The 26,822-nt window shown below is 47.5% G+C and overlaps 3 protein-coding genes across 3 annotated transcripts; all 3 read right to left on the bottom strand.

Moving 5' to 3' along the window:
* Positions 1-516: 516 nt before the first annotated feature.
* Positions 517-1,434, bottom strand: LOC115641869 (olfactory receptor 52B2-like). Its single transcript, XM_030545237.1, has one exon. It carries the CDS (start codon positions 1,372-1,374, stop codon positions 517-519), a length of 858 nt encoding a protein of 285 aa, XP_030401097.1. The 5' UTR covers positions 1,375-1,434.
* Positions 1,435-12,970: 11,536 nt separating this feature from the next.
* Positions 12,971-13,936, bottom strand: LOC115641868 (olfactory receptor 52B2-like). Its single transcript, XM_030545236.1, has one exon. It carries the CDS (start codon positions 13,934-13,936, stop codon positions 12,971-12,973), a length of 966 nt encoding a protein of 321 aa, XP_030401096.1.
* A 3,338-nt stretch (positions 13,937-17,274) lies between these two features.
* On the bottom strand, positions 17,275-21,021 carry LOC115641948 (olfactory receptor 52B2-like; the record flags this gene model as incomplete). The annotated part of the gene is made up of 2 exons (XM_030545294.1): positions 20,107-21,021; positions 17,275-17,304 (listed from the first exon to the last, which is right to left on the bottom strand). Coding segments are annotated over exons 1-2 (945 nt in total), but the record flags the coding sequence as incomplete, so codon positions are not given.
* Positions 21,022-26,822: the final 5,801 nt, after the last annotated feature.

Genomic DNA, 26,822 nt, shown 5'->3' with positions numbered 1-26,822 from the left:
TTTAGGAGTTTGAGGAGGAAAGAAACTAACCCAAGGTGACACAGCAGGTCAGTGGCAGAAACAACACTAGCGCCCCTTTATCCCAGTGTGCAGGCCAGTGCACTTCCCACTTGCCCATGGTATGGCCCCCTTGGCTGCTGCATTCCTTAATGGTCTGAAAAGAGTCCAGTTCAGATGTAGCTAGTCAGAGAGGAGATACACACACCATGCTCTCTCTCGTGGTGATTTTTACATTTCTTCTTCCATGTTTTGCTGTTTCCTTTCAACTTAGAACAAGACTCACTCGGTCTGGCGGCCTTTTCTGGCAGTGCACAGTGCTGTTGCAGCCATGTAAGTTGCAGGATATTAGAGCGACAAAGTGGAGGAGGAGATGTCTTTCATTGGACCAACTTCTGTTGGCGAGAGAGACCAATGTTCAAGCTTACACAGTGGAAGGACATAGTTAAAACACCCGTATAGGTCCAATGAAAACCTGGCTTTAACTTCCAATGCTAAAAGCATTTTCTGTTGACTCCTTTAACTCAGCAGGGAGCTTCTACTGATGCATCGATGAAAGATGTTGATTACACATTTCAGGATCTCTTTTGTTGTCACCTCATAAACAATGGGGTTTAACAAGGGGGGAATGAGCACATAGAGGTTGGCCAGTAGGTTAAGAATATAACCTGGAATGATGTGCCCAAATCGGTGTGCCAAAGAGGAGAAAAAGGCCGGTGTGTAGAACATCAGCATGACACAGAGGTGGGAGCTGCAGGTGTGGAGAGCCTTGAGCCGGGAGTCCGTGGAGGGGAGCCGGAAGATGGTCCTGAGGATCAGCCCATAAGACACAGCAATGAGCATAGCATCCAAACCAATTACTAAAACAGCCAGAGCTACACCATACCAGGCACTGACTGTGATGTCATCGCAGGTCAGCCGGGTTATTGCCATATGCTCACAATAGGTGTGAGGCACGCGGTTGGTTCTGCAGAACTTCAGTTGCTTCACAAGAAAGATGTGAGGGAAAATGATACAGAAACTTCTTGTGACAACTGCCAGCCCCATCTTCTCGATCACAGACTTGGTTAGTATCATGGTGTATCTCAGGGGGTCGCAGATGGCAATGTATCGATCAAATACCATGGCCAGCAGGATGGCCGACTCGGCAATGAAACTGACATGGATGAAGAACATCTGGGTCAGGCAAGCAGCAAAAGAAATTTCCCCCACTCTAAACCAGAATACAGCCAGCATCTTGGGCACTCTACTGGTAGATAACAATAGATCAACAGTGGCCAGCATGGACACGATTAGATACATGGGCTCATGGAGGCGTCGTTCTGTTAGAATGATGAATATTAGGAGAGAGTTCCCAAAAAGTGTCACAAAGTACATCAGACAGAACGGGATGGAGATCCAGAAATTAGACTCCTCCGTACCCGGGATGCCAGTCAGGATGTAAGTTAAAGGGTAAAACATGGTGTGATTGTCAGTTGGCATCATGTACCATCACTTGGATCTTCTATTCAGTTTCCTGTAACTAACAGCAAAAGAGAAAATCAGGGGGAACTCCAGTGTCATCTAGGACTGGAATGCATTTGTTGAGAGAATCAGAGATACCATCAAAAACTTCACTGTGTGACAACTGCCTGTCGTTTGGGACCGTAAATCTAGAAACACATTTGTGCTGCAGAACTGTAGTAGGAAGAGAGCCTGAGACATAAAACCTTGTGTCCGAGGTCTAGTATGAGGTGTGAGGCCTGAGCTAAAATAATCGAAGCCTTGTTGATATAAAGAAAAATTAGGCTGTGAGCTACAGGTAGGCCCTGCTCACAGAATCTGGCAAGCACAAGGCTGATATTTGAAAACCACACATTTCTAAGAGGTTCTAGGCACAGAGCACTCAGGCAAACACATTCCAGAAGAGTGATACCAGAACACCTCAATATCAGCACATTCCCTAAAGATGAGAGGAACATGGTGACCCATCCTAAAGATATGGTCAGAATGAGAAAGTGATGGATAGAGATGTACAACGTGATGGGTTGTAACCGGCTACGTCAGCGGGTGTCAATTAACTACGTTAGAGGGTCAGTATGTAACTTGTTTGTATTGATGTATGAAATGGAGCCTCAAAGGGAGTGTCTCTGTCTAGACTAAGGAGGAATGGAAAGTCCCACTGTTCACTGAGCTGGTTCATTCTAATGGCCATAGATGTATTAATTGTCCTGTAGAGTCTGCAGGATACTAGTCCCATGCTTCATCGACAATAAACCTGGCTGGGTGCCTTTGTACCTTAACGGAACTTGTGGTTCGCTGGAGGTCTGCTGTGCCAGCTGTCTGCGCAGAGTTAGGACAGGACAAAGCGAGAACACACTCATTCACAACCAAACATCTAACCACACTGGTGACCCACGACAAGTTACGTACTGCCCCTCTGACATAACATCTCCATTCCAGAAGAGGGAAGATGGTTTGAATGGTTCTGGCCCCAGGTGAATCAGGGCACGTCCTCCTGGTGTTGCTGACCGCAGCAGAATCTCTCCTCTGCACATTTGCTAGTTGTTTTCAGGTCTCAAGCAGTGACTGTGAAAGTGAGTTAAAGCAGCCACACGACTGGTTCTTCTGGCACTTCCCCCAGTTTCACACTCACAACTGCGGAGTCACTCCCAGTTTACAATGGGATGAGAGCAGAACCTCTTTCTTTCACAGTCCTCTTGATGGATCCTACTGGCTTGTGGCCTTGACCCAACCAACACTCAAGCACACAAGTAAACTCACTCACAAGGAATCTCCATTGACCTTTATGAAAATACTCACCTGAGTAAAGTTACAAGTTTTTTCAGGATTTGTTCCTAAATACGTGAAGCCAATCTCAGTTGAGGTCTGGTCTGCACTACAGACCTATATTGGGATAGCTACTTTGCTCATTGGTGTGAACAATCTGCACCTGTGACCCACATAAATATACCAGCCTGACCCCTGTGTAGACACAGCTACACCTCTGGGGGAGGTGGATTAACTACGCTGCTGGGGGGAGCTCTTCTCTATCAGCACAGAGCATCTCCCCGACCCACCACAGCAGTGCAGCTGTAGGGGGACCAGATGTCCCGTTTTTAAAGGTTTTTAAAGTCCTGTATTGAAGCCCTCCTGCAGCTGTCCCAACTTTTTCTTAAAAATGGGCAAACTATCCCATATTTTCGCTCTGCTCCACATCCATACTAGCAGGTCCTGCTGCTGGCCAGATCCCTGCTTCCCAGATGCCCGCCTACCAGCGGTGAGTCGAGGGTGTCCAGTGGGTGACGAGGGGGGTGGGTATGCAAGGCTGGTGACAGGGCAAAGATGCAGCACATGGGCGCAGCCGCTCCCCCTGTTGGTCCATCAGCTCAGCCCCCACTATGTGCCGGCTCTCAGACAGCAGGGCTCCCACCCCCCGTCCCATTTCCCATTGTCATCGGCTGCACACTGGGAGCTGCAGTGGCAGGTGGGTGTGAGCAGGCACCAGGCAGTGACCGGTTACATGTCGCCTCCACTCCCCACCTCTCAGCCCTTCACATGCTCCTCCTCTTGCTGTCCTCTCCCTGCTTTGCCCTTTCACTCTCCCAAACCCCGCTGCTCCCCCACATCCCGATCCCAAGTGGGGCACGTCCTGCTCCCAGCGCTGTGTGGAGAACCAGCCCCTTGTCAGAGCATTCAGCTCACCAAAAGCCTGTCTGGCAGGCTCCTTCCTTCCCCCACTGCCACTGGCTGGGCCGCTGCGCCGGGAAAGTCCAAGACTCTCCGGCCCAGAGCACTGGCCAGGAGGTGCTGAGATCTGCATGAGTCAAAGCCCCTCACAGCGCTGGTACAGGGAAGACTCTCCGCCCCTCAGCTAAGCTCTGGAGCGGATGGAGGGAAGAAGGAAGCAGTTTTCAACCTGTTCATGCCCCGAACCTGCAGTTTTCACAGCAGCTCCTGAGGGCAGGGGCTTAGCACCCTTTTCACCCCCCAGGCTCCCACCTTGGATTCTGTCCCTGGGTTTGCTGCGGTGCTCTAGGCATCTTCCCTTGCTGAGCCACCTCCTTGGCCAGGTTCGCTAAAGCCCCTGCAGTTAAGTTCCCTGGGACATGGTGCAAAATGCATCCTTAGGGCTTAACCCCTTCTTGCCCTCACTGTAGCTGGGGGACAGGAGACAGATGGTTACATTATGGCCAACAGGAGCCTGGAGGTTTTATCTGCCTTTTGCTATGGGAAGGAAGGGTGGGGATCGGGGAGAGAAGAGATGAGCTCTGCAAAGACATGCGCCAGGTCATCTTCACGACTGAGGATGTCATGGAGATTCTCAAACCTGAGCCATTCTTTTTAGGTGACAAATCTGATGAACTGTCCCAGATTGACATGTATTAGAGGAGGTTTTGGAACAAATTGATAAACTAAACATTAATTAGTCACCAGGACCAGATGGTTTCACCAAAGAGTTCTGAAGGAACTCAAATGTGAAATTGCAGAACTACTAACTGTAGTCTGTAACCTATCAATTAAATCAACTCTGTACCAAATGATTGGAAGACAGCCAATGTGATGCCAATTTTTAAAAAGGGTTCCAGAGGTGATCCCAGTAATTACAGGCCACTAAACCTGACTTCAGAACCGGGCAAACTGGTTGAAATTATAGTAAAGAACAAAATTATCAGACACATAAAAGGACATACTTTGTTCGGGAGAGTCAACATGTTTTTTTCTAAAGGGAAATCATGTCTCACTAATCTGCTAGAATTCTTTGAGGGGCTCAACAAGCATGTGCACAAAGGGGATCCAGTGGATAGAGCGTACTTAGATTTTCAGAAAGCCTTTGACAAGGTCCCTCGCCAAAGGCTCTTCAACAAAGTAAGCTGTCATGGGATAGGAGGGAAGGTCCTCTCATGGATCAGTAACTGGTTAAAAAATAGGAAACAAAGGGCAGGAATAAATGGTCAGTTTTCAGAATGGTGAGAGGTAAATAGTCACGTCCCCCCAGGGATCTGTTCGGGGACCATTCTTATTCAACATACCCATAACTGATCTAGATAAAGGAGTAAACAGTGAGCTGGCAAAATCTGCAGATGATATAAAAGTACTCAAGGTATCTAGGTTCCAGGCAGACTGTGAAGAACTACAAAAAGATCTTTCAGAACTGTGTGATTGGACAAAAAAATGGAAGATGGAATTCAATGTTGATAAATCCAAAGTAATGCACTTTGGAAAACATAATCCCAACTATACCTATAAAATGATTGGGTCTAAATGAGCTGTTTCCATTCAGGAGAGGGATCTTGGAGTCATTGTGAATAGTTCTCTGAAAATGTCCATTCAATGTGCAACAGCAGCCAAAAATGTGAACAGAATGTTTGGAACAATTAAGAAAGAGATAGATAATAAGACAGAAAATACCATATTGCCTTTATATAAACCCATGGTATGCCCCAAACTTGAATACTGTGTGCGGATGTGCTCGCCCCATATCAAAAAATGATATATTGGAAATGGAAAAGGTAAAGAAAATGGCAACAAAAATGATTAGGGGTAAGGGATGGCTTCCATATGAGGAGAGACTGATAAGACTGGGACTTTTCAACTTGGAAGAGAGATGACTAAGGGGGGAAATGATAGAGGTCTATAAAAGCATGACTGGTGTGGAGAAAGTGAATACGGATGTGTTATTTGCTCCTTCTCATAACACAAGAACTAGGGGTCACCAAATGAAAGTAATAGGCAGTAGGTTTAAAACAAATGAAGGAAGTATTTCTTTCTATAACGCACAGTCAGCCTGTGGAACTCTTTGCCAGAGGATGTTATGAAGGCCAAGACGATAGCAAGGTTCAAAAAAGAACTAAAGAAGATCACGGAGGATAGGTCCATCAGTGGCTGTTAGCCAGGATGGGCAGGGATGTGTCCCTAGTCTGTTTGCCAGAAGCTGAGAATGGGCTACGGGGAATGGATCACTTAATGATAACCTGTTCTGCACCTGGCACTGGTCACTGTCGGCAGACAGGATACTGGGCGAGGTGGATCTTTGGTCTGACCCAGCGTAGCCTTTCTTATGTTCTTATCCCTTCCTCTCCCCTGTGGCTGGAGGAAGCTCCCCTCCCTTCCCTCCCACTCTGTGCTAAAAGGTTGCCACTGACCAGATTCTGGTGTGAACCCTGACAGAAATCTGGGGAGGGGTAGGTATGTGATCTTCCGGGCCCCCCACAGGTTGCCTCCGGAAGACACTCGCAAGGTACCAGGAGAGGCAGGTCCAACCCAGGGGACCAGCCAGGCATGGAGGGCAGAGCGCGCAGACAGGGAGGGTCAGGTAGGTGGGTCGGTCACCCCTCTCCCTGTGTGAGAGAAGTGTACAGGAGTGTGTGTGTGTCACTTCTCCCTGTGTCTGGAGGGGGTAGGAGAGTGTGTGTCACCCCTCTCTGTGTTGTACTTTTTTTAACAGGAATTCAGTTTATTTGATGTTAATTTGAAAGTTCATACTGCACAGTTCTGATTCCTTGCTGTTCAACCTGCTTGAATACGAGTAATTTTACCAGGTGTCCCGTATTCAGCATAGGGAGATATGATCACCCTCAGCAGGAGGAAAACTGGTTATCAAAACAGCCCTTATAATTCATTACTTGTGGGTTCTCCAGTTCAGACATTTGCCACTAAGCTCCCTGAAACCAGCTAATTTCTGCCAGCCGGAACGGACCCAGTACTGGGGTCCTTATGGAGTTAATGGAAGTGTTGCCTGAGTGAAGGCCTCAGGATTTGGGGTGTAGAATATGACAGGGTCTGAGTAGATTTCCAATGAGGTTTACTCTGAACAGTCACGTAACCAAGAATGTCCCAGTCCAGAGCCCACTGAGTTCAACAGCAAGACCCCAGTGACTTCCGTGGGCGTGGATCAGGGTAACCCGGCGACCTCTTCCCAACACCCAACCTCAGCGCAGTCACAGGAGTGTATCTCAGAGCCCCGGCTCCCATCCTGCCCCTGCAGTCAGAGTTACGCACCCTCATTCTAGCCAACCCCAGCTCAAACATTTCCCAGGTTTTATGTTTCCATTCGCCCCTTCACAGATTCATTCCATGCAAACGACTCACCAGGCTCCGGCCCCAGCTGGGGAGGAGGAATCTCTGCCTGTGACCGGGTCGGGGAGCTGCAGGCGGCAGGGAATCTGCACTGACCGGGGCAGAGATACAGGGATATTTATACTGCTGCCCTGGGAATACCAGAGTGGGGGCTCAGAGCCAGCACGGAGCCCCAGGGACCTGCCTCTGTGCCTGGCTCAGGTGAAGAGCAGCAGGGAATTAACTCTTTCTTACTCTCACTTGTTTGATCTGATCATTTCTCCCTTTGTACGTTATTTAGAAGGGTCCTTGTGACACTGAGGCCCTGGCAAACAATTCTCTGTTCTTTGCAAACAGCTCATATCTCAGGCCTGACACACTCACTACACCACGCACAAGTCTTATGGAATATTTCCCCCTAAAGAGTAGCATGTAAGGTGTGTGCAGAAAGCTTGTAACTTGTCAAGCTTCATAACCATTGCACAAGGCATGTCTGGGTAATTGTTAAGGAATAACATATTGATACTGACAGTGAGCTTTATGGACCTGGAGTAGAAGTTAGTCACCAGGGCAGTGTGTCTTGCTGATGGTCCTTCCAAGAGGGTGTTGTGACCCCATGTTAGCCGGGGACGTAATGCCAGGCTCAGTTCTCCAGCCTTGCTCCATCCCAGGATGATCAATAGAAAACCATCAGAGTCAACTGCAAAGAATAAAACCCACATAGAGTTAAATGAAGGAACATGACAACAGACAGGACTGCCCTGCCTGTGAACAGAAACAAAAGTCTGTTTCAGGATAACACAGAGTGGGGAGAGGTCCTCTGGATCCTTTCACTGAGGAGCCATCATGTGGGGCAGGGAAGTTCTCATGAAAAATTGGTTCCTGGTTTTTGTGAATCCAGCCAGCTGAGGAGAGCCGGAGTGTGGTGGAGGCTGTGTTTTCTTCACTGTGGTGAAATTCTTAGTATTGTTCTTGCTGCTGTGATCACAGATCTACGGGTGGGGGAAGCAGGAGAAGGGAACCGACCTCCCTCAGCCCTTCCTAATGCCAGAATCCAGGCCCAAATCATGCCTACGAGCCCCCACCTCTTCACCTCCAAGACACCAGCTCTCTCCTGATTTCTAACAGCGAGAGGAAAAAACCATTGGAACAATTTATAAGGGTTGTGGTGGATTCTCTATCATTGACCATTGTTCAATCAAGGCAGGATGTTTTTCTAAAATTTCGGCTCTGGAAATTATTTGGGGGTAGGTCTCCAGCTTGTGAGATGCAGGGGATCAGACTGGATGAGCAGTTCCGGCCTTGGAATTAGTGAATTGGTGAATAATGGGAATGTGAACCCAGCAATGGGCCAGTTCCCCTGGTCAGATTCTCCTTGGCCTTGGTGTGACATCTAGTTTGTAAGCTGCTCAGTACAGGGATCACGTCTCAGTTTGGGAAGTGCCTGGCACAGGCCTTTGGGCCCCACTGGAAACAAGATTAAGTAATAGCTGTTTCATCAGTGGATCTCAAAGCAGTCTATAAAGGATGTCAGTGTCATTATTCCCATTTTACAGAAGAGGAAACTGAGTTACAGGGAGGCAAAGTGATTTGCCCAAGGTTCTCCAGCAGGGTGGTGGCAGAGTGTAGGCATACTATTCAGATCTCTTGAGTCCCACCCCATATTTACAGCCTGTATGGATGTCATCCAGGGTCTACATCTCCCTGCCCCTTCGTGCATCAGTAACTGGTTAAAATAGAGGCAATAAAGGGGAATAAATGGTTTGTTTCACAATGGAGATAAGTAAACAGTGGGTTCCCCAAGGATCCTGTACATGGACTAGCGCTGTTCAACACATTCCTTAATGATCCAGAAAAAAGAGTGAACCGTGAAGTGTAATGTTTGGAGAGGATACAAAATTATTCAAGATAGTTTAATCCAAAGTTAACTGAGAAAAGTTACAGAAGGATCTCACTGGGCAATGAAATTGCTAATTAAATTCAGATTGATAAGTGAAAAACGATGCACACTGGAAAAAAATCATGCTAAATACACCTATATAAGGATGGGGTCTAAATTAGCTGATACCACCCAACAAAGAGATTGTGGAGCTGTCATGGGTAGTTCTTTGAAAACTTCCGTTCTATGCACAGCAGTGGTCAAAAAGGCTAATAGATTGTTAAGAACCATTAGGAAATGGATAGAAAATGTTTTACTGCCACTATATAAATCCATGGTACGGCCTGTCATAGTATAATTCCCAAATCTGGACCTTAGCCTCCAAAATATGGGTACTAGCATGAATTCCCCTAAGCTTAATTACTAGCTTAGATCTGACAGGCTGCCACCAATCAGGACTTATGTAGAGCGCCTGATAGACTCTGGTCTCCCCAAACCCTTCCCTGGGGACCCCCAAGACCCAGATTCCTTGAGTCTCACAACAAAGGGAAATAAACCATTCCCTCCCCCGCTCTTTTCTTCCTCCCTGGTTACACTAGGAGACCACCGTGATTCAAATCCTTGAATCACCACTTCCCCTCCCTTCTTCCCCAGAGAGAGATACACACAGATAAACGCCGAGAGCAGGTTTTTCTTCCCTCCTACCTTTCCTTTCTCCCACCAATTCCCTGGTGAGTACACAGACTCAAGTCCTTTGAGCCTTATCTAGGAGAAAAAAATCAAACAGGTCTTAAAGCAAAGGTTTTAATAAAAAAAGAAAAAAGTAAAAGGTTTATCTCTGCAGTTTAGATGGTAAACAGTACACGGTCTTTTAGCTTATAGAAAATGGATAAACAGCCTTATCCAGAAAAAATACAATTTAAACTATTTCCAGCAGACTACACATTTGCAAATACAGAAAAACAACGTAAAAGCCTATATTGTCTTTCTACCGTTGTACTTACAAATTGGAAACAGAAGATTAGAAAGCCCAGAGATTCGTGTGGTCCCTCTCAGAGCCCAGAGAGAGAACAGCCCAAGAACAAAGGACTCACACTCAAACTTCCCTCCACCTAGATTTGAAAAAAAACTTGTTTCCTGATTGGTCCTCTGGTCAGGTGTTGTTTGTTAACCCTTTCCAGGTGAAAGAGACATTAACCCTTAGCTATCTGTTTATGACACTCCCCCCAAATCGCAGACAGTGGGGAACGTCACTGGCGGTGATTTCTTCCTAGAACTTTAGAATAAACAGATTAATACAACACATGCACCTTTACATATACTACTAAGTATGTAAACTACAAGGCTTTCTACATTTTAAGAACAATTTTTAACCAGTGGATTCTGGGAAACTCTCACGGGAGAGTGCATCAGCTACTTTGTTAGAAGCTCCTGAAATGTGTTGAATTTCAAAATCAAAATCTTGGAGAGCTAAGCTCCATCGAAGAAGTTTTTTGTTGTTCCCTTTGGCAGTATGAGGCCACTTTAGTGCAGCATGGTCAGTTTGTAGCTGGAATCGCCGTCCCCAAACGTATGGGCGTAGCTTTTCCAGGGCATACACAATGGCGTAGCATTCCTTTTCACTGACTGACCAGTGACTTTCCCTCTCAGACAGTGTCTTGCTGAGAAACACGACAGGATGGAAGTTGTGATCCGGTCCTTCCTGCATAAGAACTGCTCCGACACCATGCTCAGATGCATCTGTGGTTACTAGGAATGGCTTGTCAAAGTCTGAGGCCATTAGCACAGGGTCAGACATGAGCGTTGCCTTAAGTTGGGTAAAGGCCTTTTGACACTCATTAGTCCACTTAACTGCATTCGGCTGGGTCTTTTTGGTCAGGTCGGTCAGTGGGGCAGCGATGTAGCTGTAGTGTGGTACAAATCGCCTGTAATACCCGGCCAAGCCTAAGAAGGATTGGACCTGTTTCTTTGACTTTGGGACAGGCCACTTTTGGATAGCATCCACCTTGGCCTGTAGGGGGTTTATGGTTCCTCGACCTACCTGGTGTCCCAGGTAAGTCACTCTGTTTTGGCCTGTTTGACACTTTTTGGCCTTAACAGTTAGTCCAGCCTGCCTGATGCTCTCAAAGACCTTTTCCAGGTGTTCTAGGTGTTCGGGCCAGGAGTCAGAAAAAATGGCCACATCATCGAGGTAAGCAACTGCGTAGTCTCCCAGTCCTGCTAGTAGACCATCTACCAGCCTCTGGAAGGTGGCGGGTGCATTTCGCAGCCCGAAAGGAAGGACATTAAATTCATACACCCCCGCATGGGTGATGAATGCAGACCTTTCCTTGGCAGGTTCATCTAACGGTACTTGCCAGTACCCCTTGGTTAAGTCTATTGTAGAGATGAACTGGGTACGTCCCAACTTTTTCAATAGCTCATCGGTGCGTGGCATCGGAACACAGAGCTAACCTATGGAACTCACTGCCAGTGGATGTTGTGATGGGAAAGGATTGAAAAATCCTTAGATAAGTTGATGGGGGATAAGTCCATCAATGGCTACTAGCCAAGCTGGTCAGGGATACAAGCCCATACTGCTGGTGTCCCAAAACCTCTGATCACTAGAAACCAGAATGGGAAGACAAGGGATGGATCACACAATGGTTGCCCTGTTCTGCTCACTGCCCTGAAGCACCTGGCATTTGTCACTGTCAGAAGACAGGACACTGGGCTAGATGGACCATTTATCTGACCCAGTAGATGCCATTTTTATGTTCCTGTGAGACATTTCTACTCCAACGCTCTCGGAATGGAAGGTGGGAATAAAAGCAGAAACAGTATCCCGCAGCAATTTTGTGGCACTAGCAGATGGTTACACAAGACTCATCACATTATCCTCAGTGGCAAAACATTCCACTAGCAGGGGGTAAGACACAGCTAATCACACACACAAGATTTTCCTCTCTCTGTCTCCCATGATCGGTGCACCAGAGAGCACGTGCAAATAAGACCCTCACCCAGTGCACCGGGACACAGCACCCCCTGACCTCCCTCCCACTCGGTCAGCCCCACAAAGCCACTTGCGTGGGAAAGAGCGTGAGATCAGCCTGGGGAAGCTGGGCGCATCCACGCAAAATGATCCATTAGGCAGCCAAATACACGGTCCGTGGGAAGCAGGCCTTGGCTATGGAATGAGGGACAGAGGCCAGCAGAGATGTGACCCTGAGAAGGATTCAGGAGTTCTGATATCTTTGTGGGGGGTGCCTTAGCCAAACACAAGTTATTGGGCTGAATACAGGAGTGACTAGATGAAGTTCTAGGGCCTGCTTAAAGACTGAATCACCATGTTTCCCATGGGATGGTGTGCGTGGGGGGGGGGTTGCTGCCTCAGCCATGTCCTCTTAGAGTGGATTTCTGGGTAAAGGAGTCCCATGATGACACAGACAAAGCCACCCCTGCTCAGGTTCTGGGCTGTGTGGAGGAGGGCCATGAAATCTCTGTGCTGTCTCCCTGAGGAGAATTGCTCCTGATTTCCATGCTGGCCCCATAGTGTGCTCATTTGCCAATGAGGAAATCGAGGAGGAAAGAAACTCTCCCAAGGTGACACAGCAGGTCAGTGTCAGAATGAACACTAGAGCTCCCATCTCCCAGTGTGCAGCACAGTGCACTTCCCATGCTTGTATGGCACCTACTCCTTCGCTGCTGCTTTCCTTTGCCATGGAGAGTGCGACTCAGATGCAGCTTGTCACAGAGGAGCACACACTATGCTCTATGACAATGTGATTTTACCATTGTGCTTTCTTGTTTTTTTGTTTCCCTTCAACATAGAGCAAGACTGACTCAGTCTGGCTGATTTCTGTGGCAGGGCGCTGTGCTGTTGCAGCCATGTGTGCCCCAGGATATTAGAGAGACAAACTGGGGGAGGAAATAGTTTTCATTGGACCCAAATTCTGTTGACGAGAGAGACCAGCGTTCAACCTTATGCAGTGGAAGTACATAATAAAAACATCCCTACAATTCCAATGAAAACTTGCGTTTAATTTCCAAATCCCAGAGCATTTTCTGTGTCCTGCTTTAGCTCAGCAGGGAGCTTCCCCTGCACCACCAATGAAACACATAGATCACCCGTTTCAGGATCTCTTTTGTTGTCATCCCATAAATGATGGGGTTTAACATGGGGGGAATGAGCACATAGAGGTTGGCCAGGAGGTTGAGAATATAACCTGGGATGATGTGCCCCAATCGATGTGCAAAATAGGAGAAAAAGGCCGGTGTGTAAAACATCAGTATGACACAGAGGTGAGAGCTACAGGTGCGGAGAGCCTTGAGCCGGGCGTCCTTGGAGGGCAGCAGGAAGACAGCCCTGAGGATCAGCCCATAAGACAAAGCAATGAGCACAGCATCCAAACCAATTACTAAAATACCCATGGCTATACCATACCAGAAAATGACTGTGATGTCGTTGCAGGCCAGCCGGGTTATGGCCATGTAGTCACAATAGGTGTGAGGCAGGAGGTTGGTTCTGCAGAACTTCAGCTGCTTCACGAGAAAGATGAGAGGGAAAATGAAACAGAAACTTCTTGTGACAACTGCCAGTCCCATCTTCCCAATCACAGAATTGGTTAGTATCATGGTGTATCTCAGGGGGTCGCAGATGGCAACGTACCGATCAAACGCCATGGCCAGCAGGATGGCCGACTCGGCCAGAAAACTGACATGGATGAAGAACATCTGTGTCAGGCAGGAAGTAAAAGAAATTTCCCCCGCTCTAAACCAGAATACAGCTAGCATCTTGGGCACTGCCGTGGTAGATAACAGCAGATCAGCAGCGGCCAGCATGGACACGAATAGATACATGGGCTCATGGAGGCTTTGTTCTGTTAGTATGATGAATAGTAGGAGAGAGTTCCCAAAAAGTGTCACAATGTACATCAGACAGAAGGGAATGGAGATCCAGACATGAGACTCCTCTTTACCCAGGATACCAGTCAGGATGTAGGTCACTGGGGTAAAAAAGGTGTAATTGCCAGCTGGCATCATGCACCATCACTTGGATCTTCTATTCAATTTCCAAGAACTAACAGCAAAAGAGACAATCAGTGGAAGGTGAGTGTCGGCTAGGACTGGACTGCATTTGTTACAGTGTGATGGGTTCACCCGGGGGGGGGCACATGGAACTGGGGTTTCATTGAGCCCTCTGACCCCCCAGTCTGTGCCTCCCTCACACTCCGACAAGCTGCAGACCTGCTCCCCATCTGACACTTATACCAGCATCCACACCCAGGGACACACCCCGCTGCAGTTACACGCAGGCTCTAACCAGCCACTGCGTGAACCAACAATAGAAAGGCTGCAGCCAAATTAACCACCAGCTTCCCAGATTCGTACCCCCACTGGAGTGTAAACCCAAAATGTTACAGTCTTACCCTGCACTGAGAACTGTACAGCATAAGCTCATAGAATTCCCCCCCTCCCTGAATGTGGAAAGGAATATACAGCAGCCTCTGCCAGTCGAGCTATGATTTTCCCAGGCACTTCATTCCAACCCACTACTGTAGATAAAGTTAAAAGAAGTTTATTAACTACCAAAATAGATTTTAAGTGATACCAAGCAGATCAAAGCAGATTACCTAGCAAATAAACAAAAATGCAAACTAAGATTTATATAAAATCTTAGAATCTATTTTTGTAGTTAAAAAACTTGTTCTGTTATACTGTAAAGCAGTGAGCTTCGACTGGAGTGCTTGGGGAAAATCTCGGCTTGGCTAACCCAAGTGTGCATGATTCTCTTCAGATGGAGGGAGAGTCCTACCAGGTATTAAACACACACACTGCCCAGATTTGACCAGGGCAGGATCGTACTGCTCTGGGGTACTGGCCTGGACAGCTGGCGGTTTAAGAGCCTGTGTCCAATTGCAGCTGGGTGTGTCTCTACCTGTTGGTGAAAATTCAGGCAGGAGGGTTTTGCAATTTGTCACAGCTGTATAGTGTGAGAGGCAGCCCAGGCTGGGGGGTCAGTGGGCTCAGAGGTACCCCAGTTCCAGATAGTACTCTGGGGGGAACCTGTCACAATCAGTATCAAAGCAGCCCTTATAATTGGTTGCTCCTGGATTATACAGTTTGTACATTTACGGCTATGCTGCTTGAAACCCGCTATTTTCTGCCCAATGTAATGGACCCAGTCCTGGGGTCCTTATTGATTTTAATGGAAGTGTTGCCTGAGTGAAGGCCTCAGGATTTGGGGTGTAGAATATGACAGGGTCTGAGTAGATTTCCAATGAGGTTTACTCTGAACAGTCACGTAACCAAGAATGTCCCAGTCCAGAGCCCACTGAGTTCAACAGCAAGACCCCCAGTGACGTCCGTGGGAGTGGATCAGGGTAACCCGGCGACCTCTTCCCAACACCCAACCTCAGCGCAGTCACAGGAGCGTATCACAGAGCCCCGGCTCCCGTCCTGCCCCTGCAGTCAGAGTTACACACCCCCATTCTAGCCAACCCCAGCTCAACATTTCCCAGGTTTCATGTTTCCATTCGCCCCTTCACAGATTCAATCCATGCAAACGACTCACCAGGCTCCGGCCCCAGCTGGGGAGGAGGAATCTCTGCCTGTGACCGGGTCGGGGAGCTGCAGCAGCAGGGAATCTGCACTGACCGGGGCTGAGGTACAGGGATATTTATACTGCTGCCCTGGGAATCTCAGGGGGAGCTCAGAGCTAGCACAGATCCCCAGGGACCTGCCTCTGTGACTGGCTCAGGTGGTGAAGAGCAGCAGGGAATTAACCCTTTCCTCCTCTCACTTGTTTGATCTGATCATTTCTCCTTTTGTTCATTATTTAGAAAGGTCCTTGTGACACTGAGGCCCCCAACAAAGAGTTCCCTCTTCCTTGGAAATAGCTCATATCTCAGACCTGACAAACTCACTACACCACATACAAGTCTTATGGAATATTAAACCTTGAGAAGTAGCATGTAAGGTGTGTGTAGAAAGCTTGTAATTTGTCAAGATTTGTAACCATTGCAAAAGGCATGTATGAGTAATAGTTAAAAAAACATAGTGATATTGACAGTGAGCTTTATGAACCTGGAGTAGAAGTTAGTTACCAGGGCAGTGTATCTAGGTGATGGCCATTCCAGGAGGACGTCATCACCCCACTCTGGTTAGCTGGGCATGTAACGCCAGGCTCAGTTTTCCAGCCATGCTCTGTCCCGAGATGATCAATAGAAAACCATCAGAGACAACTTCAAATAATCAACACCACTTAGAGAGTAAATGAAGGAACATTACAGCAGACAGGATTGACCTGCCTATGAAGAGAGACAGAAGAGTTTCAGGATAACACAGAGTGGGGAGAGACCCTCTGGATCCTTTCGCTAGCGAGCCATCTTGTCGGACACAAAAGTTCTCATGAAAAACTAGTTCCTGGTTTTGTGAATTCAGCCAGTTCTGCAACAGAGTAAACTTAGCGGGAAGGGGAACTTACTTTATTAGCAGAGTGCAGAGTCCTTCCCTTAGGACGGAAGAATCCCATGCACCGCTACAGACTTGTGACCAACTGGCTAGGCCGCAGTTCTGCAGAAAAGAACGTGGGGATTACAGTGGAGAAGAATCTGGATATGAGTCAGCAGTGTGCCCTTGTTGCCAAGAAAGCTAACAGCTTTTTTGGATCTATTAGTAGGAGGATAGCCAGCAGATCAAGGGAAGTGATTATTCCCCTCCTTTCGGCACTGGTGAGGCCACACCTGGAGTATTGCGTCCAGTTTTGGTCCCCCCACTACAGAAGGGATGTGGACAAATTGGAGAGAGTCCAGCAGAGGGCAATGAAAATGATCAGGGGGCTGGGACACATGACTTATGAGGAGAGGCTGAGGGAATTGGGATTGTGTCATTTGCAGAGGAGAAGAGTGAGGAGGGATTTGATAGCAGCCTTCAAGAACCTGAAGAGGGGTCCCAAAGAGGAGGTTTAGGTTGGATATTAGGAAACACTATTTCACTAGTGGGATTGTGAAACACTGGAATGGGTTCCCTAGGGAGGTGGTGGAATCTCCATACTTACAGGTTTTTAAGGCCTTGCTTGACAAAGCCCTGGCTGGGATGGTTTAGTTGGTCCTGCTTTGTGCAGGAGGTTGGACTAGATGACCTCCTGAGGTCTCTACCAACCCTGATATTCTATGCTTCTTTGAGACCTGCCCCAGTCCTGCCTCCACTCCCCAGCCTGGCTCCCCACTTGCAGACTGGGCAGCCCCCAGACAGAATCCCCCCATCCCAGCCTATCACCCCCTCAAGCCAACTCTGCCTCCAGAAATTTTCTCATCTGCAAAGTGAGCTGGATAATTGATGGAGGGGATGGTATAACGAGATTGCCTACAATGGCATATGGCCCATCTGCGACTGCTAGCAGCAAGTATCTCCAAAGGCTTAAAAAGATAAACACAATATCAGTTAGCAGATAGCAGTTTTCAGGTATCTAAAAGGGTGCCATAAGGAGGAGGGAGAAAACTTGTTCACCTTAGCCTCTAATGTTAGAACAAGAAGCAATGGGCTTAAACTGCAGAAAGGGAGATTTAGGTTGGACATTAGGGGAAAGTTCCTAACTGTCATGGTGGTTAAACACTGGAATAAATTGCCTAGGGAGGTTGTGGAATCTCCATCTCTGGAGCTATTTAAGAGTAGGTTAGATAAATGTCTATCAGAAATGGTCTAGACAGTATCTGGTCCTGCCATGAGGGCAGAGGACTGGACTCAATGACCTCTCGAGGTCCCTTCCAGTCCTAGAGTCTATGAATCTATGACTCTATGAATATGTCAGGGAAGAGTTAACACAGGTATTGGCCAGGGAAATCATGCCTCACCAAGCTACTAGAATTCTTCAGGGCATCAACAAGAATGTGGAGAACAGTGATCCAGTAGCTATAGTGCACTTGGACTTTCAGAAAGCCTTTGACAAGATCCCTTCCCGAAGGCTCTTAGGCAAAGTAATCTGTCATGGGATAAGACAGAAGGCCTCCTCGTGGATCAGTAACTGGTTAAAATATAGGAAACAAAGGGGAATAAATGGTCCATTTTCACAATGGAGTGAGGTAATCAATGGGCTCCCCCAAGGATCTGTATTGTGACCATTGCTGTTTAACACATTCCTTAATGATACAGAGAAGGGAGTGAACAGTGAAGTGGCAAAGTTTGGAGAGGATACATAATTATTTAAGATAGTTAAATCTAAAACTGACTGAACAGTTACAGAGGAATCTCACAAAAATGGATGACTAAGCAATGAAATGGCTGATGAAATTCAGCATTGATAAGTGGAAAATAATGCACATTGGAATAAATCATCCTAATTTCACATATATAAGGATGGGGTCTAAATTAGCTATTGCCACTCAATAAAGAGATCGTAGAGTCACTGTGGACAGTTCTCTGAAAACTTCTGTTCTCAGCACAGCAGTGGTCAAAAAGGCTAATAGACTGTTAAGAACCATTAGGAAATGGAGAGAAAATGTCATATTGCTAGTGTATAAATCCGTGGGATTCCCACAACTTCAGTAATGTGTCCAGTTCTAGTAGCCGCATCTCAAAAATAATATAGTGTAACTTGAAAAGGTTCAGAGAAGGGCAACAAAAATGATGAAGAGTATAAAATTGCTTCCATATGAGGAGAGATGAAAAAGGCTTCGACTGTTCAGCTTAGAAAAGAGACAACTGAGGAGGGATAAGACAGAGGTCTATAAAATCATGACCGGTGCAGAGAAAATGAATAGAGAAATGTAATTTACTTTTTCACACAATGCAAAAACCAAGGGTTACCTGACAAAATAATAAGCAGTAGATTTAATTCAAAGAAGAGGACATATTTTTTCATGGAACACAGCTAACCTGTGGAACTCATTGCCAGGGGATGTTGTGATGGCCAGACGATTAAAAAAGAATTAGATAAGTTGATGGGGGACAGGGCCATCAATGGCTATTAGCCACGCTGGTCAGGGTTGCAAGCCCATGGTGCTGCTGTCCCAAAACCTCTGACCACCAGAAGCCAGGATGGGCCGAGAGGGATGGATCACTTGATGATTGTCCTGTTCTGTTCGCCCCCCTGAAACATCTGGCACTGACCGCTGGGGAGCTTTGCCCTGACCCAGTAGATACTGTTCTCATGTTCTTATCAGACATTTCTTCTCAACAGCTGCAGAAAAGAAAGGTGGGAATAAAATGAAAATAGATTCCCACAGCGTTTCTGCTGGGTGTTGTGTGATGTTAACAGAAGGTCAAACAAGCCTCCAAGCCCCAGAAGGAGTCAGCATGTTCTCCTCAGCAGAAAAATGTTCCTTTAGCACAGGGTAAGAAACAGTTAATCAGACATACCCGTTTTATTCTCCCTTTGTCTCTCCCACAGTCGGGGGGACCAGAGACCACGTGTAAAAGAGTCCCTCGTCCAGTGCACCAGGCCACAGCATCCCTGACCTCTCTCCCACCCAGCCACTCCCACAAAGCCATGAGTGTAGGGAAGAGAGCGAGATCAGCCTGGGGAAACCGGGCCAATCCATGCGAAATGAGCCGTAAGGCAGCCAAACACAAAGTCCTTGGGACAAAGGCCTTGGTTGCAGAATAAAGGACTGAAGCCAGCAGAGCTGTGACCTTGAGAATAGTTTAGGAATTTGAGGAGGAAAGAAACTAACCCAAGGTGACACAGCAGGTCAGTGGCAGAAACAACACTAGCTCCCCTTTATCCCAGTGTGCAGCCCAGGGCACTTCCCACTTGCCCATGGCATGGCCCCCTTGACTGCTGCATTCCTTAATGGTCTGAAAAGAGTCCAGTTCAGATGGAGCTAGTCAGAGAGGAGATACACACACCGTGCTCTCTCTCTCCCATGGTGATTTTTACATTTCTTCTTTCATGTTTTGCTGTTTCCTTTCAACTTAGAACAAGACTCACTCAGTCTGGCTGCCTTTTCTGGCAGTGCGCAGTGCTGTTGTAGCCATGTAAGTTGCAGGATATTAGAGAAACAAAGTGAGGGAGGAGATGTCTTTCATTAGACCAATTTCTGTTGGTGAGAGAGACCAGCTTTCAAGCTTACACAGTGTAAGTACATAGTAAAAACATGTGTATAGTTCCAGTGAAAACTGGCTTAAATTTCCAATGTCAAAAGTATTTTCTGTTGACTCCTTTAGCTCAGCAGGGAGCTTCTGCTAACACATCTATAAAAGATGCTGATTACCCTTTTCAGGATCTCTTTTGTTGTCACCCCATAAACGATGGGGTTTAACATGGGGGGAATGAGCACATAGAGGTTGGCCAGTAGGATGAGAATATAACCTGGGATGATGTGCCCAAATCGGTGTGCATAATAGGAGAAAACGGATGAGATGTGGAACATCAGTATGACACAGAGGTGAGAGCTGCAGGTGCGGAGAGCCTTGAGCCGGGCGTCCTTGGAGGGGAGCCGGAAGACAGCCCTGAGGATCAGCCCATAAGACAAAGCAATGAGCACAGCATCCAAACCAATTACTAAAATAGCCACAGCAAAGCCATACCAGACGTTGACTGTGATGTCGTCGCAGGCCAGACGGGCTATGACCATATGCTCACAATAGGTATGAGGCAGGAGGTTGGTTCTGCAGAACTTCAGCTGCTTCATGAGAATGATGTGAGGGAAAATGATACAGAAACTTCTTGTGACAACTGCCAACCCCATCTTCCCGATCACAGACTTGGTTAGTATCATGGTGTATCTCAGGGGGTCACAGATGGCAATGTATCGATCAAACGCCATGGCCAGCAGGATGGCCGACTCAGCAATGAAACTGGCATGGATGAAGAACATCTGTGTCAGGCAGGCAGCAAAAGAAATTTCCCCTGCTCTAAACCAGAATACAGCCAGCATCTTGGGCACTGTAGTGGTAGATAAAAGCAGATCAACAGTGGCCAGCATGGACATGATTAGATACATGGGTTCATGGAGGCTTCGTTCTGTTAGTATGATGAATAGTAGGAGAGAGTTCCCAAAAAGTGTCACAACGTACATCAGACAGAACGGGATGGCCATCCAGAAATGAGACTCCTCCGTACCCGGGATACCAGTCAGGATGTAAGTAACAGGGTAAAAAACGGTGTGATTGTCAGCTGACATCATGTACCATCACTTGGATCTTCTATTCAGTTTCCTGTAACTAACAGCAAAAGAGAAAATCAGTGAGAACTCCAGTGTCAGCTAGGACTGGACTGCATTTGTTGAGAGAATCAGAGGTACCATCAAAAACTTCACTGTGTGACAACTGCCTGTCATGTGGGACCGTAAATTCAGAAACACATTTGTGCTGTGGAACTGTAGTCGGAAGAAAGCCAAAGACATAAGCCCTTGTGTGAGGTGTGAGGCCTGAGCTAAAGTAATCGAAGCCTTGTTGATACAAAGCAAAATTAGCCTGTGAGCTAGAGGCAGGCCCTGCTCACAGAATCTGGCAAGCACAGGGCTGATATTTGAAAACCTCACATTTCTAAGAGGTTCTAGGCACAGAGCACTCAAGGAAACTCATTCCAGATGGGTGGTACCAGAACATCTCCATACCAACATGTTCCCTAAAGATGAGAGGAACATGATGACCCATTGTAAAGATATGGTCAGGATGAGAGTGTGATGGATAGAGATGTACAATGTGATGGGTGGTGACCGGTTACATCACAGAGTATCAATTAACTACGTTAGATGGTCAGTATGTAACTTATTTGTATTGATGTATGAAATGGAGCCTCAAAGGGAGTGTCTCTGTCTAGCCTAAGGAGGAATGGAGAGTCCCACTGTTCACTGAGCTGGTTCATTCTAATGGCCATAGATGTATTTATTGTCCTGAAGAGTCTGCAGGATACTAGTACCATGCTTCATCGACAATAAACCTGGCTGGGTGCCTTTGTACCTTAATGGATCTTGCGGTCATTGGGTGGTTCGCTCGAGGTCTGCTGTGCCAGCTGTCTGCGCAGAGCTGGGACAGGACAAAGCGAGAACACACTCATTCACAACCAAACATCTAACCACACTGGCGACCCACGACAAGTTACGTACTGCCCCTCTGACATAACATCTCCATTCCAGAAGAGGGAAGATGGTTTGAATGGTTCTGGCCCCAGGTGAAGCAGGGCGCGTCCTCCTGGTGTTGCTGCCCACAGCAGAATCTCTCCTCCGCACATTTGCTAGTTGTTTTCAGGTCTCAAGCAGTGACTGTGAAAGTGAGTTAAAGCAGCCACACGACTGGTTCTTCTGGCACTTCCCCCAGTTTCACACTCACAACTGCCGAGTCACTCCCAGTTTACAATGGAGTGAGAGCAGAACCTCTTTCTTTCACAATCCTCTTGATGGATCCTACTGGCTTGTGGCCTTGACCCAACCAACACTCAAGCACACAAGTAAACTCATTCACAAGGAACTCCCATTGACTTTTATGAAAATACTCACCTGAGTAAAGTTACAAGTTTTTTCAGGATTTGGTCCTAAATACGTGAAGCCAATCTCAGTTGAGGTCTGGTCTGCACTACAGACCTATATTGGGATAGCTACTTTGCTCATTGGTGAGAAAAATCTGCACCTGTGACCCACATAAATATGTCAACCTGACCCCCTGTGTAGACACAGCTACACCTCTGGGGGAGGTGGATTAACTACTCTGCTGGGGGGAGCTCTTCTCTATCAGCACAGAGCATCTCCCATGACCCACCACAGCAGTGCAGCTGTAGGGGGACCAGACATCCCATTTTTAAAGATTTTTAAAGTCCTGTATTTAAGCCCTCCTGCAGCTGTCCCAACTATTTCTTAAAAATGGGCAAATTGTCCCGTATTTTCTCTCTGCTCCGCATCCATACTAGCAGGTCCTGCTGCTGGCCAGATCCCTGCTTCCCAGTTGCCCGCCTACCAGCGGTGAGTCGGGGGTGTCCAGTGGGTGACGAGGGGGGTGGGTATGCAAGGCTGGTGACAGGGCAAAGATGCAGCACATGGGGCCAGCCGCTCCCTCTGTTGGTCCATCAGCTCAGCCCCCACTATGTGCCGGCTCTCAGACAGCAGGGCTCCCACCCCCCATCCCATTTCCCATTGTCATCGGCTGCACACTGGGAGCTGCAGTGGCAGGTGGGTGCGAGCAGGCACCAGGCAGTGACCGGTTACATGTCGCCTCTGCTCCCCACCTCTCAGCCCTTCACATGCTCCTCCTCTTGCTGTCCTCTCCCTGCTTTGCCCTTTCACTCCCCCAAACCTCGCTGCTCCGCTACATAACAATCCCAAGTGGGGCAGGTCCCGCTCCCAGCGCTGTGTGGAGAACCAGCCCCTTGTCAGAGCATTCAGCTCACCAAAAGCCTGTCTGGCAGGCTCCTTTCTTCCCCCACTGCCACTGGCTGGGCCGCTACGCCAGGAAAGTCCAAGACCCTCCGGCCCAGAGCACTGGCCAGGAGGTTCTGAGACTCTGTATGAGTCAAAGCCCCGCACAGCGCTGGTACAGGGAAGACTCTTCGCCCCTCAGCTAAGCTCTGGAACAGCGTGAGGGAAGAAGGAAGCAATTTCCAGCCTGTTCATGACCCGAACCTGCAGGTTTCACAGCAGCCCCCCAGGGCAGGGGCTTAGCACCCTTTTCACCCCCCAAGCTCCCACCCTGGATTATGTCCCTGCGTGTGCTGGGGTGCTCTAGGCATCTTCCCTTGCTGAGCTACCTCTCTGGCCAGGTTCGCTGAAGCCCCTGCAGTCACGATCCCTGGGATATGGTGCAAAATACATCCTTAGGGCTTAACCCCTTCCTGCACTCATTGTAGCTGGGGGACAGGAGACAGATGGTTACATTATGGCCAACAGGAGCCTGGAGGTTTTATCTGCCTTTTGCCATGGGAAGGAAGGGTGGGGATCGGGGAGAGAAGAGATGAGCTCTGCAAAGACCTGGGCCAGATCATCTTCATGACTGAGGATGTGAGGGAGATTCCCAAACCTGAGCCATTCTTTTTAGGTGACAAATCTGATGAACTGTCCCAGATTGACATGTCATTAAAGGAGGTTTTCGAACAAATTGAGAAACTAAACATTAATTAGTCACCAGGACCAGATGGTTTCACCCAAGAGTTCTGAAAGAACTCAAATGTGAAAATGCAGAACTACTAACTGTAGTCTGTAACCTATCAATTAAATCAGCTTCTGTACCAAATGACTGGAAGACAGCTAATGTGACACAAATTTTTAAAAAATGGCTGTAGAGGTGATCCCAGCAATTACAGGCCAGTAAGTCTGTCTTCAGTACCAGACAAACTGGTTGAAATTATAGTAAAGAACAAAATTGTCAGACATATAAAAAGACATAAATTGTTCCGGAGAGTCAACATGTTTTTCCTAAAGGGAAATCATGCCTCACCAATCTGCTAGAATTATTTGAGGGGCTCAACAAGCATGTAGACAAAGGGATACAGTGTACTTAGATTTTCAGAAAGCCTTTGAGAAGGTCCCTCGCCAAAGGCTCTTCAGCAAAGTAAGCTGTCATGGGATAGGAGGGAAGGTCTTCTCATGGATCAGTAACTGGTTAAAAAATAGGAAACAAAGGGCAGGAATAAATGGTCAGTTTTCAGAATGGTAAGAGGTAAATAGTCATGTCTCCCCAGGGATCTGTTCGGGGACCAGTCCTATTCAACATATCCATAAATGATCTAGAAAAAGGAGTAAACAGTGAGCTGGCAAAATCTACAGATGATACAAAACTATTCAAGATAGTTAGGTTCCAGGCAGACTGTGAAGAACTACAAAAGGATCTTTCAAAACAATGTGATTGGACAAAAAAATGGAAGATGGAATTCAATGTTGATAAATCCAAAGTAATGCACTTTGGAAAACATAATCCCAACTATACCTATACAATGATGGGGTCTAAATGAGCTGTTTCCATTCAAGAGAGGGATCTTGGAGTCATTGTGGATAGTTCTCTGAAAATGTCCATACAATGTGCAATGGCAGCCAAAAGTGTGAACAGAATGTTTGGAACAATTAAGAAAGAGATAGATAATAAGACAGAAAATACCATATTGCCTCTATATAAATCCATGGTACGCCCGCAACTTGAATACTGTGTGTGGATGTGCTCGCCCCATATCAAAAAATGATATATTGGAAATGGAAAAGGTACAGAAAATGGCAACAAAAATGAGTAGGGGTAAGGGACGGCTTCCAGATGAGGAGAAATTGATAATACTGGGACTTTTCAGATTGAAAGAGAGATGAGTAAGGGGGGAAATGATGAAGGTCTACAAAAGCATGACTGGTGTGGAGAAAGTGGATAAGGAGGTGTTATTTACTCCTTCTCATAACACAAGAACTAGAGGTCACAAAATGAAATTAATAGGCAGCAGGTTTAAAACAAATGCAGGAAATATTTTTTCCCACAACGCACAGTCAACCTGTGGAACTCTTTGCCAGAGGATGTTGTGAAGGCCAAGACGATAGCAGGGTTCAAAAAAGAACTAAAGAAGATCACGGAGGATAGGTCCATCAGTGACTGTTAGCCAGGATGGGCAGGGATGGTGTCCCCAGTTAGTTTGCTAGAAGCTGAGAATGGGCTACGGGGAATGGATCACTTAATGATAACCTGTTCTGCACCTGGCACTGGTCACTGTCGGCAGATAGGATACTGGGCTAGGTGGACCTTTGGTCTGACCCAGCGTAGCCTTTCTTATGTTCTTATCCCTTCCTCTCCCCTGTGGCTGGATGCAGCTCCCTTCTCTTCCCTCCCACTCTGTGCTAAAAGGCTGCCACTGACCAGATTCTAGTGTGAACCCTGACAGAAATCTGGGGGGGGGTAGGTATGTGATCTTCCAGGCCCCCCCACAGGTTGCCTCAGGAAGACACTCGCAAGCTACCAGGAGAGGCAGGTCCATCCAAGGGGACCAGCCAGGCATGGAGGGCGGAGCACGCAGACAGGGAGGGTCAGGTAGGTGGGTCGGTCACCCCCCCTCCCTGTGTGAGAGAAGTGTACAGGAGTGTGTGTGTGTCACTTCTCCCTGTGTCTGGAGGGGGTAGGAGAGTGTGTGTCACCCCTCTGTGTGTTGTACTTTTTTTAACGGGAATTCAGTTTATTTGATGTTAATTTGAAAGTTCGTACTGCACAGTTCTGATTCATTGCTGTTGAACTTGCTTGAATACGAGTAATTTTACCAGATGTCCTGTATTCAGCATTGGGAGATATGATCACCCTCAGCAGGAGGAACATTGATTATCAAAACAGCCCTTATAATTCATTGCTTGTGTGTTCTCCAGTTCAGACATTCACCACTAAGCTCCCTGAAACCAGCTAATTTCTGCCAACCGGAACAGACCCAGTCCTGGGGTCCTTATGGAGTTAATGGAAGTGTTGCCTGAGTGAAGGCCTCAGGATTTGGGGTGCAGAATATTACAGGGCCTGAGGAGGTTTGCAATGAGGTTTACTCTGAACAGTAACGTAACCAAGAATGTCCCAGTCCAGAGCCCACTGAGTGCACCAGCAAGACCCCCAGTGACTCCTGGGGGAGTGGATCAGGGTAACCCAGCGACCTCTTCCCAGCACCGAACCTCAGCGCAGTCACAAGAGCGTATCTCAGAGCCCCGGCTCCCGTCCTGCACCTGCAGTCAGAGTTACACACCCCCATTCTAGCCAACCCCAGCTCAACATTTCCTAGGTTTCATGTTTCCATTCACCCCTTCACAGATTCAATCCATGCAAACGACTCACCAGACTCCGGCCACAGCTGGGGAGGAGGAATCTCTGCCTGTGACCGGGTCGGGGAGCTGCAGGCGGCAGGGAATTTGCACTTTCCGGGGCTGAGGTACAGGTATATTTATATTGCTGCCCTGGGAATCCCAGGGGGAGCTCAGAGCCAGCACAGAGCCCCAGGGACCTGCCTCTGTGCCTGGCTCAGGTGGGGAAAAGAAGCAGACAATTAACTCTTTCC

The sequence above is a fragment of the Gopherus evgoodei genome, unplaced genomic scaffold (assembly GCF_007399415.2).
Source record: "Gopherus evgoodei ecotype Sinaloan lineage unplaced genomic scaffold, rGopEvg1_v1.p scaffold_36_arrow_ctg1, whole genome shotgun sequence".
In the NCBI taxonomy this organism is placed as follows: domain Eukaryota; kingdom Metazoa; phylum Chordata; order Testudines; family Testudinidae; genus Gopherus; species Gopherus evgoodei.
The sequence above is the reverse complement of the archived record's forward strand: the minus strand, read 5'-3'. Positions and strand labels throughout refer to the sequence as shown.